This window comes from Oncorhynchus mykiss, chromosome 6 (assembly GCF_057628025.1).
Source record: "Oncorhynchus mykiss isolate SJ-2025 chromosome 6, ASM5762802v1, whole genome shotgun sequence".
Lineage (NCBI taxonomy): Eukaryota > Metazoa > Chordata > Actinopteri > Salmoniformes > Salmonidae > Oncorhynchus > Oncorhynchus mykiss.
Window position 1 is genome coordinate 85,622,397 of NC_143027.1, and position 17,604 is coordinate 85,640,000.

The window sequence follows — 17,604 nt, forward strand, 5'->3', positions numbered from 1 at the left end:
CTCTAGTGGTGTGGGGGCTGTGCTTTGGCAAAGTGGGTGGGGTTATATCTTGCTTGTTTTGCCCGGTCCGGGGGTGTCCTCGGATGGGGCCACAGTGTCTCCTGACCCCTCCTGTCTCAGCCTCCAGTATTTATGCTGCAGTAGTTTGTGTCGGGGGGCTAGGGTCAGTCTGTTATATCTGGAGTATTTCTCCTGTCCGGTGTCCTGTGTGAATTTATGTATGCTCTCTCTAATTCTCTCTTTCTTTCTCTCTCTCTCTCAGAGCACCTGAGCCCTAGGACCATGCCTCACGACTACCTGGCATGATAAGTCCTTTCTGTTCCCAGTTCACCTGGCCGTGCTGCTGCTCCAGTTTCAACTGTTCTGCCTGCGGCTATGGAACCCTGACCTGTTCACCGGACATGCTACCTGTCCCAGACCTGCTGTTTTCAACTCTCTAGAGATAGCAGGAGTGGTAGAGATACTATCAATGATCGGCTATGAAAAGCCAACTGACATTTACTCCCGAGGTGCTGACCTGTTGCACCCTCTACAACCACTGTGATTATTATTATTTGACCCTGCTGGTCATTTATGAACATTTGAACATCTTGACCATGTTCTGTTATAATCTCCACCCGGCACAGCCAGAAGAGGACTGGCCACCCCTCATAGCCTGGTTCCTCTCTAGGTTTATTCCTAGGTTCTGGCCTTTCTAGTGAGTTTTTCCTAGCCACTGGGCTTCTACACCTGCATTGCTTGCTGTTTGGGGTTTTAGGCTGGGTTTCTGTACAGCACTTTGTGACATGAGCTGATGTAAGAAGGGCTTTATAAATACATTTGATTTGAGAAAAACCTTGGCTTAACTTCTCATACAGAGAAAAAAAAGTACATATAAAAAAAGATGTGGGTCGTCATAGAGACACAAACTAGACAAGAATGGGAAAATGGGTTTCTTTTTCTAAAACATTAATATACACAAGGGAGTACATTTGGCATGGTACAAGAGGAAGTGATGTAACAGGAAGTCCTATGTTACGACATGAACAATAGTGTCAATATGAGAAGCAGCTTTGAGGTAATGGAGGACACACATACAGTACTCTGGAACCCCTCTTCGCCTGCGTTTCAAGTCATTTTACATCACTCCAAAACTCCCATAACAATGAAAAGGCTAAACTTACATTTTCATCATGACAATAGCCTGGTTGTTTTGCATGAAACTTATATTACATTTTTACACAGGCCTTAAGTGTATAAAACAAACAAGCGAACTAAGCAAAAGTGATTAAATTGAATGTTTTCACAGAGTATTGGGAAAAGATGCGGGCAAAGAGCATATCATTAAGATGGGTGTTAGTAAGAGATCCTAAAACAACAGGAAGCTCGCAAATCCAAGAGCACTTCACAAAATATCTGATTTATGAAATAGTCTTTACTGGCCAGCAAAACAAAAACAACATCTGTGTCCACTGTATAAAAACAACGTGTGTAGTGATATCTGACAAGGTCAACAAGTAGGCAGCCTTCATAAACGCTATAAACACCCATTGACCTCTGTCTAACTCTTATACCTCCCAGGCTTCTTCACCTCCTCAAGTTAAATGACTAAATAAATAAATAGAGTATTCTAGGTTGTGCTTTGTTTTCACATTGGAACCACAATCAAATCCAATAGTCCTGACGATCAACCCTATGTTCTCATCTCTGCTAAAATCACGTCAGGTTTAAAGAAAAGACAATATAAGGGAAATGATCAAACGGTCAAAGATGGTGATGTGATGATCTGTGTATAGAGATGTAAAAGGCTGCTAAGCCAGATGGGACTCTGGCTGATAAGCAACGTCAATGGCAGTGACAAGGAGGTTGGGTGTGGTCAATCACTGTTCCTAAATGTCAGAAACAGGACCAAACCTGGTCCAGCCGCTCAGGAGGACCTGGACCGTCAGTGGTAGGAACAGACTATTCCTTGGCCCCTCCCCTCGGGGGGGTTACTGCAGTGTTGGAACTATGTTTGTGTTCAACTGATGACATTTAGCAGGATAAGGCTGAGGACCAGACAAGTTTGTGGTCGAGGTTGACGATGCTCAGTTGAGGTCCGACCGCCCTGCCACAAACACAACAATAAACTATGCTCAGAGTTCATCATGGTTCTTGGTCAGGTCTTCTCCATAGTTGGTGGCCTGACTTCCTACAAACATGTTCCAGTTCTCCAGGATCTCCTCCTTGGTCAGCATTGTGTCCTGAGAAGAGAGAACCCAGTCAGGTTTACATAGAGTCGATAAGATCTCCTACTACTAAAGAACTAACACTTGAAATTCAATCCCTCCATTTTGACAGCTAAGACATTATAAAAAAAAGTGTCCTACATAATATTACCAGCCAGAAAATTGGTAAAGAGGGATGAAAACTCAAACAATCGTTTGTCATATTGGTCTGACTCGTAGACTAGGTTATAGGATCAGTACCTTGTCCTGGTCTGACTCATAGACTAGGTTATAGGATCAGTACCTTGTCCTGGTCTGACTCGTAGACTAGGTTATAGGATCAGTACCTTGTCCTGGTCTGACTCGTAGACTAGGTTATAGGATCAGTACCTTGTCCTGGTCTGACTCATAGACTAGGTTATAGGATCAGTACCTTGTCCTGGTCTGACTCGTAGACTAGGTTATAGGATCAGTACCTTGTCCTGGTCTGACTCGTAGACTAGGTTATAGGATCAGTACCTTGTCCTGGTCTGACTCGTAGACTAGGTTATAGGATCAGTACCTTGTCCTGGTCTGACTCGTAGACTAGGTTACAGGATCAGTACCTTGTCCTGGTCTGACTCGTAGACTAGGTTATAGGATCAGTACCGTGTCCTGGTCTGACTCGTAGACTAGGTTATAGGATCAGTACCTTGTCCTGGTCTGACTCGTAGACTAGGTTATAGGATCAGTACCATGTCCTGGTCTGACTCGTAGACTAGGTTATAGGATCAGTACCTTGTCCTGGTCTGACTCGTAGACTAGGTTATAGGATCAGTACCATGTCCTGGTCTGACTCGTGGACTAGGTTATAGGATCAGTAGTTTGTCCTGGTCTGACTCAGACTAGGTTATAGGATCAGTACCTTGTCCTGGTCTGACTCGTAGACTAGGTTATAGGATCAGTACCTTGTCCTCGTCTGACTCGTAGACTAGGTTATAGGATCAGTACCATGTCCTGGTCTGACTCGTAGACTAGGTTATAGGATCAGTACCTTGTCCTGGTCTGACTCGTAGACTAGGTTATAGGATCAGTACCTTGTCCTGGTCTGACTCGTAGACTAGGTTATAGGATCACTACCTTGTCCTGGTCTGACTCGTAGACTAGGTTACAGGATCAGTACCTTGTCCTGGTCTGACTCGTAGACCAGGTGTCGGGCCTCTGCCATGGCGTGATCGTAGTCCTGGGGCAGGATCCAGTGGCGAATCTCCGCCACGTCCATCTTTCCGTCCTTGTTCAGGTCCCGGAAGTCAGAGAACTGGTCTCGCTCTGTTCTGACCCAGTCTGGTTCTGGACCTCCCTCCTCATGGGAAAACATGTCCGCTGCAATGACACAGGAAGATATGGGATGACATACTCAAAGAAGGTCAAAAGCAAACCCTTTGTTTGAAAGTATGCTTATAAACCGTAACTAAATAGTTTGTTAACCATTAGTAAAAATGTTGTAAATCATTGTTTGTTCATCTGCATTTCCTGTATAAGCCATTTACTATAAGGACCTGTAATCAAAACTCTACTAACGGTATACAAGCAAGCTATGTGATGTTTCTAAGCAGTTTCTAAGTGGATATTCCTGTAAAAACACAACCTAAAAGGAACAGTGAAATCCTTGAATAGGAGAGCAGAGTTTCCCAAAGCAACCAACAAACAGGCCTTTGATTCCTAATCAGGTCACCGAGCTCACGGGGTTGCCCACATCTTGTGTTAGGAACTCTTCCTCTAGTCTAGAAGACCCAGGAGATACTAACACCAAACCTTGTAAACACTTCCAATATACCATGAGAACATGATATAGTTTGTGGAGAAAATAATTACACAAATTGGTTAAAAATAGTTTTGCATTAAAATGAGGGTAGACCTGTCCTCGTGTGTAAAAAAAAAGGAAATTCCGCTGAAAAAGGAGAGAATGACATTTTTTTTTACAAAAATTATGAAGTGAGTGAAAATGACCTGTAACCTGTGTTCATGAAGGGTTAGTCTCCTGATGCAGTGTCAACCCCAGTCACGCCTCCCCAACTCACCAATATACTCATCCTCGTCCACATGTCCGTCTCCATTCTTATCAATGTCCTCCAGAGTCTCCTGCACGCAAACACAGGCAATGATGTCATAAAAGGGGGACACAGAGGTCAACGGCAGTGGGACTCTCACTACTGACAGTAATAAAAGATAACAAAAAAGATACAGCCCCAGGCAGTATGAGTCGAGCTACGAGGCTCTGAGTGACACAACGATTACACAGCCACTGCTGATGATCAGCTAACCTCCTGGATTAGAGACCATGTCTGTTTTCAGAGATGAGATTTTACACACACCTTTAGAACAATCTATGGTTGCTTTACTTGCGTAATTTGAGATATATCTAACTAGCTGTTTATCTGGAAGAATGGATTGTATATACAGTGCATTAGGAAAGTATTCAGACCCCTTGACTTTTTCCACCTTGTTACTTTACAGCCTTATTCTAAAATGGACTAAAATAGTTACCCCCCCATCATCAATCTACACGCAATAACCTATAATGACAAATCAAAAACAGATTTAGAAATCTTAGCAAATGAATAAAAAAATGTAAAACAGAAATATTACATTTACATAAGTATTCAGACCATTTACTCAGTACTTTATTGAAGCACCTTTGGCAGCGATTCCAGCCTCAAGTCTTCTTGGGTATGACGCTACAAGCTTGGCACACCTGTATTTGGGGAGTTTCTCCCATTCTTCTCTGCAGATCCTCTCAAGCTGTGTCAGGTTGGATGGGGAGCGTTACTACACAGCTATTTTTAGGTCTCTCCAGGAGGTGTTCGATCAGGTTCAAGTCCGGGCTCTGGCTGGGCCACTCAAGAACATTGAGACTTGTCCCAAAGCCACTCCTGCGTTGTCTTGGCTGTGTGCTTAGGGTCGTTGTCCTGTTGGAAGGTGAACCCTCGACCCAGTGAGGTACGCTCTGGAGCAGGTTTTCATCAAGAATATCTCTGTATTTTGCTCCGTTCATCTTGCCTTCAATCCTGGCTAGTCTCCCAGTCACTGTCGCTAAAAAAAACTTCCCAACAAGATGATGATGCCACCACCAAGCTTCACCGTAGGGATGGTACCAGGTTTCCTCCAGACGTGACACTTGCCATTCAGGCCAAAGAGTTCAATCTTGGTTTCATCAGAAGGTCCTTCTCCCCCGATTGCTCAGTTTAGGAAGAGTCTTAGTGGTTCCAAACTTCTTCCATTTAAGAATGATGGAGGCCATTGTGTTCTTGGGGATCTTCAATGCTGCTGACATTTTTTGGTACCCTTCCCCAGATCTGTACCTCGACACAAACCTGTCTCTGAGCTCTACGGACAATTCCTTCCACCTCAGGGCTTGGTTTTTGCTCTGACATGCACGGTCAACTGTGGGACCTTATATAGACATGTATGTTCCTTCCCAAATCAGGTTCTGAATACTTACGTAAATTAGGAACCTGTTTTTATTTTTTAAATATACATTTGCTAAAAGTTCTAAAAAACTATTTTTGCTTTGTCATTATGAGGTATTGTGTGTAGATTGATGAGGAAAATGTTTTATTGAATCCATTTTAGAATAAGGCTGTAACGTAACAAAATGTGGACAGAGTAAAGGTCTGAATACTTTGTGAATGCCCTGTATGGTGTAGATGTTTTTAAAGTTGTAAGCCATCCCTATACAGTCTCTTAGGTATGTTTACAGTGACTCAACTCATCCTGTCAACATTGCACAATCCTTGTGTTGTATTCCCTCGTTTGGGATTTAACTTCTATTTGCATGACTCCCTCTCTAAGGTTGTAGCAGTTGTTAAGAGAAGATGTGTCATGACGGACTCCCTAATGCCCCGTTTACATCATGACGTATTTCATTAAGCCCTACGTCATCTTCATGGAGTCTTGCCCCGCTACTGAACAGACCAGTGTAGTGTTTTGTAAGGCAATATGGAGGACACCCTGTCTCTCCTCAGAGATTGTCCCGCTACTGAACAGACCAGTGTAGTGTTTTGTAAGGCAAGATCGAGGACACTCTGTCTCTCCTCAGAGATTGTCCCTCTACTGAACAGACCAGTGTAGTGTTTTGTAAGGCAAGATGGAGGACACTCTGTCTCTCCTCAGAGATTGTCCCGCTACTGAACAGACCAGTGCAGTGTTTTGTAAGGCAAGATGGAGGACACCCTGTCTCTCCTCAGAGATTGCCCCGCTACTGAACAGACCAGTGTAGTGTTTTGTAAGGCAAGATGGAGGACACCCTGTCTCTCCTCAGAGATTGTCCCTCTACTGAACAGACCAGTGTAGTGTTTTGTAAGGCAAGATGGAGGACACCCTGTCTCTCCTCAGAGATTGCATTTATTTTGGGATATTGCAAAATATGACCTTTTTATTCAAGACAGGATAAATATATTGTTTCAGGTGATGAAACATGTTATGTTTCGTTACTTTTTCTTTCCTCAACTTGTTTCTCTAACTTTATAGCAAGTCAAGCAAGCCAAGAGCGCTTATGGGTAATGTGAACGAGGCTTAAGGTTGGAACTTTAGCAGTTGTAAGAAGAGAGGAATGCCATCACTACCTCAAAACGCAGTCAACCCCCTTACCAGCCAAAATAGCTTCACACTGTCACAGGCTGGTGACAACACACACACATACACCATGCTTCAAGCAGGTTATAAATGCCCCTGCTGAAGCCTACTGAAAGATTAAAGACCACTTACCCTGGGAAGTGGATGACTAATAATAAACATGTGTTATTAAAAATATAGAACATAATTAATATAGACCTCTCCATAGCAGGACTCATCTAGGATATCACCTCTACAACACCGGTAGTTTAGAGGTTAATCTCCTCTCCATAGAAGGACTCATCTAGGATATCACCTCTACAACACCGGTAGTATAGGGGTTCATCTCCTCTACAACACCAGTAGTATAGGGGTTCATCTCCTCTAGACCACCAGTAGTATAGGGGTTCACCTCCTCTAGACCACTAGAGTAGTATAGAGGTTAATCTCCTCTATAACACCAGTAGTATAGGGGTTCATCTCCTCTACAACACCAGTAGTATAGGGGTTCACCTCCTCTACAACACCAGTAGTATAGGGGTTCATCTCCTCTACACCACTAGAGTAGTATAGGGGTTCATCTCCTCTACAACACCAGTAGTATAGGGGTTCATCTCCTCTACAACACCAGTAGTATAGGGGTTCACCTCCTCTAGACCACTAGAGTAGTATAGAGGTTCATCTCCTCTACAACACCAGTAGTATAGGGGTTCACCTCCTCTAGACCACTAGAGTAGTATAGGGGTTCATCTCCTCTACAACATCAGTAGTATAGGGGTTCACCTCCTCTACAACACCAGTAGTATAGGGGTTAATCTCCTCTACAACACCAGTAGTATAGGGGTTCATCTCCTCTACACCACTAGTAGTATAGGGGTTCATCTCCTCTACAACACCAGCAGTATAGGGGTTCATCTCCTCTACAACACCAGTAGTATAGGGGTTCATCTCCTCTACAACACCAGTAGTATAGGGGTTCATCTCCTCTACAACACCAGTAGTATAGGGGTTCATCTCCTCTACAACACCAGTAGTATAGGGGTTCATCTTCTCTACACCACCAGTAGTATAGGGGTTCATCTCCTCTACAACACCAGTAGTATAGGGGTTCATCTCCTCTACAACACCAGTAGTATAGGGGTTCATCTCCTCTACAACACCAGTAGTATAGGGGTTCATCTCCTCTACAACACCAGTAGTATAGGGGTTCATCTCCTCTACAACACCAGTAGTATAGGGGTTCATCTCCTCTACAACACCAGTAGTATAGGGGTTCATCTCCTCTACACCACTAGTAGTATAGGGGTTCATCTCCTCTACAACACCAGTAGTATAGGGGTTCATCTCCTCTACAACACCAGTAGTATAGGGGTTCATCTCCTCTACAACACCAGTAGTATAGGGGTTCATCTCCTCTACAACACCAGTAGTATAGGGGTTCATCTCCTCTACAACACCAGTAGTAAAGGGGTTCATCTCCTCTACAACACCAGTAGTATAGGGGTTCATCTCCTCTACAACACCAGTAGTATAGGGGTTCATCTCCTCTACAACACCAGCAGTATAGGGGTTCATCTCCTCTACATCACCAGTAGTATAGGGGTTAATCTCCTCTACACCACTAGAGTAGTATAGGGGTTCACCTCCTCTACACCACCAGTAGTATAGGGGTTAATCTCCTCTACACCAGTAGAGTAGTATAGGGGTTCACCTCCTCTACACCACCAGTAGTATAGGGGTTCATTTCCTCTACAACACCAGCAGTATAGGGGTTCATCTCCTCTACAACACCAGTAGTATAGGGGTTCATCTCCTCTACAACACCAGTAGTATAGGGGTTCATCTCCTCTACACCACTATAGTAGTATAGGGGTTCATCTCCTCTACAACACCAGTAGTATAGGGGTTCACCTCCTCTACAACACCAGCAGTATAGGGGTTCATCTCCTCTACACCACTAGAGTAGAATAGGGGTTCATCTCCTCTACAACACCAGTAGTATAGGGGTTCATCTCCTCTACAACACCAGTAGTATAGGGGTTCATCTCCTCTACAACACCAGTAGTATAGGGGTTCATCTCCTCTACAACACCAGTAGTATAGGGGTTCATCTCCTCTACAACACCAGTAGTATAGGGGTTCACCTCCTCTACAACACTAGAGTAGTATAGGGGTTCACCTCCTCTACAACACTAGAGTAGTATAGGGATTCACCTCCTCTACAACACCAGCAGTATAGGGGTTCATCTCCTCTACACCACTAGAGTAGAATAGGGGTTCATCTCCTCTACAACACCAGTAGTATAGGGGTTCATCTCCTCTACAACACCAGCAGTATAGGGGTTCATCTCCTCTACAACACCAGCAGTATAGGGGTTCATCTCCTCTACAACACCAGCAGTATAGGGGTTCATCTCCTCTACAACACCAGCAGTATAGGGGTTCATCTCCTCTACAACACCAGTAGTATAGGGGTTCATCTCCTCTACAACACCAGTAGTATAGGGGTTCATCTCATCTACAACACCAGCAGTATAGGGGTTCATCTCCTCTACAACACCAGTAGTATAGGGGTTCATCTCCTCTACAACACCAGTAGTATAGGGGTTAATCTCCTCTACAACACCAGCAGTATAGGGGTTCATCTCCTCTACAACACCAGTAGTATAGGGGTTTACCTCTACAACACCAGTAGTATAGGGGTTCATCTCCTCTACAACACCAGCAGTATAGGGGTTCATCTCCTCTACAACACCAGTAGTATAGGGGTTCATCTCCTCTACAACACCAGTAGTATAGGGGTTTACCTCTACAACACCAGTAGTATAGGGGTTCATCTCCTCTACAACACCAGCAGTATAGGGGTTCATCTCCTCTACAACACCAGAAGTATAGGGGTTCATCTCCTCTACAACACCAGCAGTATAGGGGTTCATCTCCTCTACAACACCAGTAGTATAGGGGTTTACCTCTACAACACCAGTAGTATAGGGGTTCATCTCCTCTACAACACCAGCAGTATAGGGGTTCATCTCCTCTACAACACCAGTAGTATAGGGGTTCATCTCCTCTACACCACCAGTAGTATAGGGGTTCATCTCCTCTACAACACCAGTAGTATAGGGGTTCATCTCCTCTACAACACCAGCAGTATAGGGGTTCATCTCCTCTAGACCACTAGAGTAGTATAGAGGTTCATCTCATCTACAACACCAGTAGTATAGGGGTTCATCTCCTCTACAACACCAGTAGTATAGGGGTTCATCTCCTCTACACCACCAGTAGTATAGGGGTTCATCTCCTCTACAACACCAGTAGTATAGGGGTTCATCTCCTCTACAACACCAGTAGTATAGGGGTTCATCTCATCTACAACACCAGCAGTATAGGGGTTCATCTCCTCTACAACACCAGCAGTATAGGGGTTCATCTCCTCTACAACACCAGTAGTATAGGGGTTCATCTCCTCTACAACACCAGTAGTATAGGGGTTCATCTCATCTACAACACCAGCAGTATAGGGGTTCATCTCCTCTACAACACCAGCAGTATAGGGGTTCATCTCCTCTACAACACCAGCAGTATAGGGGTTCATCTCCTCTACACCACCAGTAGTATAGGGGTTCATCTCCTCTACAACACCAGTAGTATAGGGGTTCATCTCCTCTACAACACCAGCAGTATAGGGGTTCATCTCCTCTACACCACCAGTAGTATAGGGGTTCATCTCCTCTACACCACCAGTAGTATAGGGGTTCATCTCATCTACAACACCAGCAGTATAGGGGTTCATCTCCTCTAGACCACTAGAGTAGTATAGGGGTTCATCTCCTCTACAACACCAGTAGTATAGGGGTTCATCTCCTCTACAACACCAGCAGTATAGGGGTTCATCTCCTCTACACCACCAGTAGTATAGGGGTTCATCTCCTCTACAACACCAGTAGTATAGGGGTTCATCTCCTCTACAACACCAGCAGTATAGGGGTTCATCTCCTCTACACCACCAGTAGTATAGGGGTTCATCTCCTCTACAACACCAGTAGTATAGGGGTTCATCTCCTCTACAACACCAGTAGTATAGGGGTTCATCTCATCTACAACACCAGCAGTATAGGGGTTCATCTCATCTACAACACCAGCAGTATAGGGGTTCATCTCCTCTACATCACCAGTAGTATAGGGGTTCATCTCCTCTACAACACCAGTAGTATAGGGGTTCATCTCCTCTACACCACCAGTAGTATAGGGGTTCATCTCCTCTACAACACCAGTAGTATAGGGGTTCATCTCCTCTACAACACCAGTAGTATAGGGGTTAATCTCCTCTACAACACCAGCAGTATAGGGGTTCATCTTCTCTACACCACCAGTAGTATAGGGGTTCATCTCCTCTACAACACCAGTAGTATAGGGGTTCATCTCCTCTACAACACCAGTAGTATAGGGGTTCATCTTCTCTACACCACCAGTAGTATAGGGGTTCATCTCCTCTACAACACCAGCAGTATAGGGGTTCATCTCCTCTACAACACCAGTAGTATAGGGGTTCATCTCCTCTACAACACCAGTAGTATAGGGGTTCATCTCCTCTACAACACCAGTAGTATAGGGGTTCATCTTCTCTACACCACCAGTAGTATAGGGGTTAATCTCCTCTACAACACCAGTAGTATAGGGGTTCATCTCCTCTACACCACCAGTAGTATAGGGGTTCATCTCCTCTACACCACCAGTAGTATAGGGGTTCATCTCCTCTACACCACCAGTAGTATAGGGGTTCATCTCATCTACAACACCAGCAGTATAGGGGTTCATCTCCTCTACACCACCAGTAGTATAGGGGTTCATCTCCTCTACAACACCAGTAGTATAGGGGTTCATCTCCTCTACACCACCAGTAGTATAGGGGTTCATCTCCTCTACAACACCAGTAGTATAGGGGTTCATCTCCTCTACAACACCAGCAGTATAGGGGTTCATCTCCTCTACACCACCAGCAGTATAGGGGTTCATCTCCTCTACAACACCAGTAGTATAGGGGTTCATCTCCTCTACAACACCAGTAGTATAGGGGTTCATCTCATCTACAACACCAGCAGTATAGGGGTTAATCTCCTCTACACCACCAGTAGTATAGGGGTTCATCTCATCTACAACACCAGTAGTATAGGGGTTCATCTCCTCTACAACACCAGTAGTATAGGGGTTCATCTCCTCTACACCACCAGTAGTATAGGGGTTCATCTCATCTACAACACCAGCAGTATAGGGGTTCATCTCCTCTACAACACCAGTAGTATAGGGGTTCATCTCCTCTACAACACCAGTAGTATAGGGGTTCATCTCCTCTACAACACCAGTAGTATAGGGGTTCATCTCCTCTACAACACCAGTAGTATAGGGGTTCATCTCCTCTACAACACCAGTAGTATAGGGGTTCATCTCCTCTACAACACCAGTAGTATAGGGGTTCATCTTCTCTACACCACCAGTAGTATAGGGGTTCATCTCCTCTACAACACCAGTAGTATAGGGGTTCATCTCCTCTACAACACCAGTAGTATAGGGGTTCATCTCCTCTACAACACCAGTAGTATAGGGGTTCATCTCATCTACAACACCAGCAGTATAGGGGTTCATCTCCTCTACACCACCAGTAGTATAGGGGTTCATCTCCTCTACAACACCAGTAGTATAGGGGTTCATCTCCTCTACACCACCAGTAGTATAGGGGTTCATCTCCTCTACACCACCAGTAGTATAGGGGTTCATCTCCTCTACACCACCAGTAGTATAGGGGTTCATCTCCTCTACACCACCGGTAGTATAGGGGTTCATCTCCTCTACAACACCAGCAGTATAGGGGTTCATCTCCTCTACAACACCAGTAGTATAGGGGTTCATCTCCTCTACAACACCAGTAGTATAGGGGTTCATCTCATCTACAACACCAGCAGTATAGGGGTTCATCTCCTCTACAACACCAGTAGTATAGGGGTTCATCTCCTCTACAACACTAGAGTGGTATACGGGTTATGGGCCTACTATGGTAGGGAGTAGGCACGTCATATTACCCAATAATAACAACATGGATGTGACCTAACGTCATGGCTTGGGTCTGACTGCCCCTATTGACTACAACCACAAGGTATGATCACTAAAATCAATGAAGACAACACTGACCAAGAGGCAACCCAGAAACATTTCTGAAAAATGAACCATCAATAATTAACTCTGTCAAATGGGTATTACAGTTTTCATGAAGACAGAAGCCGAGTGCATTAGTTTCTCCATGTTTGCCACGCGACTGTTCAGCGCTGTCAGTTTTATATTTAAGTGGCATGGGTCGGTTTGTCCCACTAGACCTGTTCCAAAACATCTACACAGAATTTCCAGGCTGAGTTAAGTGTCATTAGAGAGCGGGATCTGAATGCAGAGCACTCCTAGTGGGACATCAGACAGAAACAGATTTCACAGAAACTCTCATCTGTTCCAAGAACTACAAAACATTTTCAGAAAGCCAGTCAACTCGTCTATAGAGTACGATGAGGAGTTTTCAGTACAGCTGTGAACTTTTCACATAACTCAGGGTTTAAAGCTGCTTCTCAAATACAGCCCTGATTTTCTACGTTTCGTTTCAACTTAATCCATAACAAGTTCAGAGGTTCTCCTTTCAGTTTTCTAGGCTGCTGTGGAGTTTGGGGTTTCTCCATCTACTGATACACTACCACAACCCATGTGAGAGTTTCTGCATTAGCCAACTCATTTCTGCTAAGGGAGCAGAAACAGGCTGGTCATCCAGGACAACACTAGACATTTCAGTGCAGATTTGGAACACTAACCAGGACCACGATGTCCTTCATGTGGTCAAACTCCTCTGGGTGGAGGAAGGAGGTGAACTCTTCTCTATCAGCTGCCAGATCTCCATCCAGATCAGCTGTTTGAAATCTCCTCTCGTCCCTGGGCAGCATCTTCTTGAAGCTGAACTGGTCTGTGGCCTCTTCAAACTCCTCTGGGTTAGCTTGGAGGAAAGACAAACAAGTGGTTGGTGTTCAAACAACTGAAGTAGACATGCTGGCTTAAATAACTAGGTAGGTCATGAATTTGAATGGAAGGTGTGATATTGTTAGCTGTCAGACAACCAGAGAGGAGAGAGGGGCCATGGGTCGGACAACCAGAGAGGAGAGAGGGGCCATGGGTCGGACAACCAGAGAGGAGAGAGGGGCCATGGGTCGGACAACCAGAGAGGAGAGAGGGGCCATGGGTCGGACAACCAGAGAGGAGAGAGGGGCCATGGGTCGGACAACCAGAGAGGAAAGAGGGGCCATGAGTCAGACAACCAGAGAGGGGAGAGGGGCCATGAGTCAGACAACCAGAGAAGAGAGAGGTGAGGATTTGATTGAATCTTCAGTCAAAACAGCTACATAACATGTCATAAGCAGGTCATATCTGACAGAACATGTCATAAGCAGGTCATATCATATCCGACAGAACATGTCATAAGCAGGTCATATCATATCTGACAGAACATGTCATAAGCAGGTCATATCTGACAGAACATGTCATAAGCAGGTCATATCATATCTGACAGAACATGTCATAAGCAGGTCATATCATATCTGACAGAACATGTCATAAGCAGGTCATATCATATCTTACAGAACATGTCATAAGCAGGTCATATCATATCTGACAGAACATGTCATAAGCAGGTCATATCATATCTTACACAGATAGTAGCCATAGGTAGCCTGCTTGTATTCATCCCACGAGATCTTGTTGTCTTTGTTGAGGTCGTAATCCGTCCACACCTTGGCCACGTTCTCGTAGACATAACGCTTCTGCACCCGCTTGATCCAGGCCTTCAGTTCAGTGATGGTGACATAGCCATCTCCATCACCGTCTATCCGGTCCACTATCTTACTGTGGGACACAGAGCGCACACAAACACTACTATAGTATATCGTTAATTTCCTTTAATTATAATGCACAGCCATACATAGATGCAGTTAAATATAATGGACCATATATTTCCTTTAGAAAAGGTAACCGAGACATGAGTTGATGTCTTCAGGGGCATAAGTAAGCAGTCATTCTAGCAAAACAACACTATCAGTTTATACATACTGTCAGCCGGCGATGAGAGAATAAAAAACTATTGAGTTATATGTTTGCTTTGGGAGGAACTTGTGCCTAAATAATATTGAGTGTGTTATATTTAGGAAGTTAGTTTTCCACCAACGAGGGTAAACGTATTTATATCTATCTTGGTTGCCACGTTGTGATGTTAAGAGGGTCCTCCCACTCAATGCGATTCAGGAAAGGGAATTCTCAGGGAGAAGGGCCAACACAACCTACACCCATTTCAGCCAACGTGTGTAACATAGAGCCAACATGTCATTTGAACAGTGGCAAAGATGAAACAGAACTACAGGAAGCTAGACAGGTCTCTCTATGAAATAACACACCGCCGTTGACACGTTCCATGGGTTCCCACACACATTTAAAACCCCCGAACAAGATTCTGCTCGTGGTTCTCAACTTTTATCCAACTCTCTCAACACCACAAAACTTCCTCTTGCTTCTGTAATGCATTATCCATAATTAAGAACTACACTCTGCAATTATAATATGACCGGGGAATGTGTGCGAGCGAATAGCACTCGCTCTACATTTAAAAGCGTAATAATGTACCGTTATATCATGCGGGTCTGCTGGCATGCAAACGTCTCAGGCACCACTTGGGCGAGTTGTGAATTTTTAATAACCCAAAGCCAAGATACCACGAAATACATTAACAGGAATATGCGACTATTGTGACCCACTAAGGCGGCCCATAACTGTGGAGATATGTGACAATAGCCCACATTACGCACCAGAGGTTGGTTGCGTCACCACCGCTTGCTGTCCAGATAGAGATCGCGACGCAAAGACACCAACGTGAAGAGTTATCAGAGAATAATGGAACTGAGGAGAACCGAATAAACTGTCGTCTTTCAACTAGTTTTGCACTTTAGTGACCCTGCATTGTATCACATGTATCTCTAGTGTTTGCAGGGGAACCTTACCCAAGCCTGTCTTTGCTCTCCTCTGGGGTAAGCTGGTCGAAAGTAGTAGCGTCCTCCTTTCCCAGAAAGGCCTCATGATCGAATTGGAAGCTCTGGTTGTCTTCGTTGGCCTGTTTAATTAGTTCTAACGGGTCGTGGTGGACGCGTTCTTTTCTTAGCGTTGGTTTACCGAGCACGACACAAGAGCAGAGGAGCAGAACGCACACGTAGCCGTACGCGTCCATCAGTAGGATGTTTGAGGACAGATCAGCTGTTGCGGAGTGAAGCTACGTGAGCTAAGTTGCAAGCCGTATTTAGCCCGCTGCTACAAATGTAGCCAGTTTGTTACAAGTCTACTGAGGCGAAATAAATCAACAGCGCAAGCTGGCTACTTAGCGTAACAATGTTGCCGAAACGTGGCATCCAAGCATCAAGTCTTGCAGTAGAGTATAGGTGCATTTAAAAACATTACCCAGGTCACTTCAGACAATTACAGCCCGCCCCAGGTCGTATTTTCGTTTCAAACATGCCCGGCTGGTTACCACGGGACACCACAGAGCTCAACCTAGCGAGGTTGCTTCCTACTTCACGTACAACCATTCACATATTCGGCTTCAGCGCTGGTTCAACCTCACTCATTGTTAGTGTCCCTGCCATTGGTCCACGGGCTGTCTGTAACACGAGATGACTATGGGCGCCACGTTGCAAAATGACACGTAAACACTGCCGTAGAACTCTCACGCATTTTTTGAGGGGCTGCCAAAAATAGTTGTGCCCCTCCTTAATCACTGTGTTGACTCCCTGTTTTATTGATATGGGTATGTTTATGTGTTCTCTCTCCTCTCTCAATTTTCAATTGAATTCAATTATCTCTCTCTCTCTCTGTATGTGTGTGTGTGTGTGTGTGTGTGTGTGTGCGTGCGTGCGTGCGTGTGTGCGCGCGTGCGTGTGTGTGTGTGTTTTCTTCAGAATATACCAGACTATTGATTTAACATAACAAATGCACAAAGCAGAATACCACACCCGTCATATTTCACACTTGTAGGGTCCCAGGTCTTTAGCTGAAGACAGCAGTAAAACAACTCATGGTTATTACCATGACAGGCAATGATACATAGGACAAATAGCATCATATTATTATTTCACATTTACACTTCAGTCATTTAGCAGACACTCTTCTCCAGAGTGACTTACAGTAGTGAGAGAATACATTCTTTTTCACACTTTTCCTATTTCAATATGTTCTAACATGCAATATGAGAGTCTGTGTACCCTGGAAACAACTTGCTGACAGCATCCTCCCTCATCTCCATTTGGAGGCAGGAGAACATGTATTTTGTCATTCAGCATTAGCATAATAAGCCCAACACATGGAACTTAGATTTTTTGCATAAACTGTACATCCCAGTGTTTTATTATAAAGGACCCTGGGGCTAACTGGCCTTTTTATTTAATTAATGAATAGTTAATGTATTTAAATTAGTCTTGCCCGGTCAATTTGAATCAGAGTGTCGTAGCGAGATATGATGATACACAGATGTGTTTTCTCCCAGTAAGATGCCTCCCTCTCTCCCTCTCCCTCTCTCTCTCCGTCGCCCTCTCCCTCGCTCCCTCTCTCTCCCCCTCTCTCTATTTCTCCTTCTCTCTCTCTCTCTTTCTCTCTCTCTCCCCTCTCTCTCCTCTCTCCCCCTCTCTCTATTTCTCCTTCTCTCTCTCTCTTTCTCTCTCTCCCCTCTCTCTCTTTCTCCTCTCTCTCTATTTCTCTATTTCTCTCT

At 44.6% G+C, this 17,604-nt stretch overlaps 1 protein-coding gene across 2 annotated transcripts in view; it reads right to left on the bottom strand.

The window, feature by feature from the left end:
- Positions 1-919: 919 nt before the first annotated feature.
- The window catches only part of LOC110506939 (reticulocalbin-1), a 40,035-nt gene continuing 23,350 nt past the window's right edge, over positions 920-17,604 (bottom strand). Inside the window, exons 1-6 of one of the 2 annotated variants that reach the window (XM_090239373.1) lie at positions 15,851-16,540; positions 14,512-14,705; positions 13,625-13,803; positions 4,247-4,307; positions 3,349-3,548; positions 920-2,222 (exon numbers count right to left, since the gene is read on the bottom strand). In XM_090239373.1, the coding sequence (XP_090095499.1) occupies positions 2,115-2,222; positions 3,349-3,548; positions 4,247-4,307; positions 13,625-13,803; positions 14,512-14,705; positions 15,851-16,074 (966 nt within the window). In that variant the 5' untranslated portion in view covers positions 16,075-16,540 and the 3' untranslated portion in view covers positions 920-2,114. Of the gene's footprint in view, positions 2,223-3,348; positions 3,549-4,246; positions 4,308-13,624; positions 13,804-14,511; positions 14,706-15,850; positions 16,541-17,604 lie in introns of those variants that run through there. The other variant, XM_090239374.1, reaches the window with a different exon arrangement.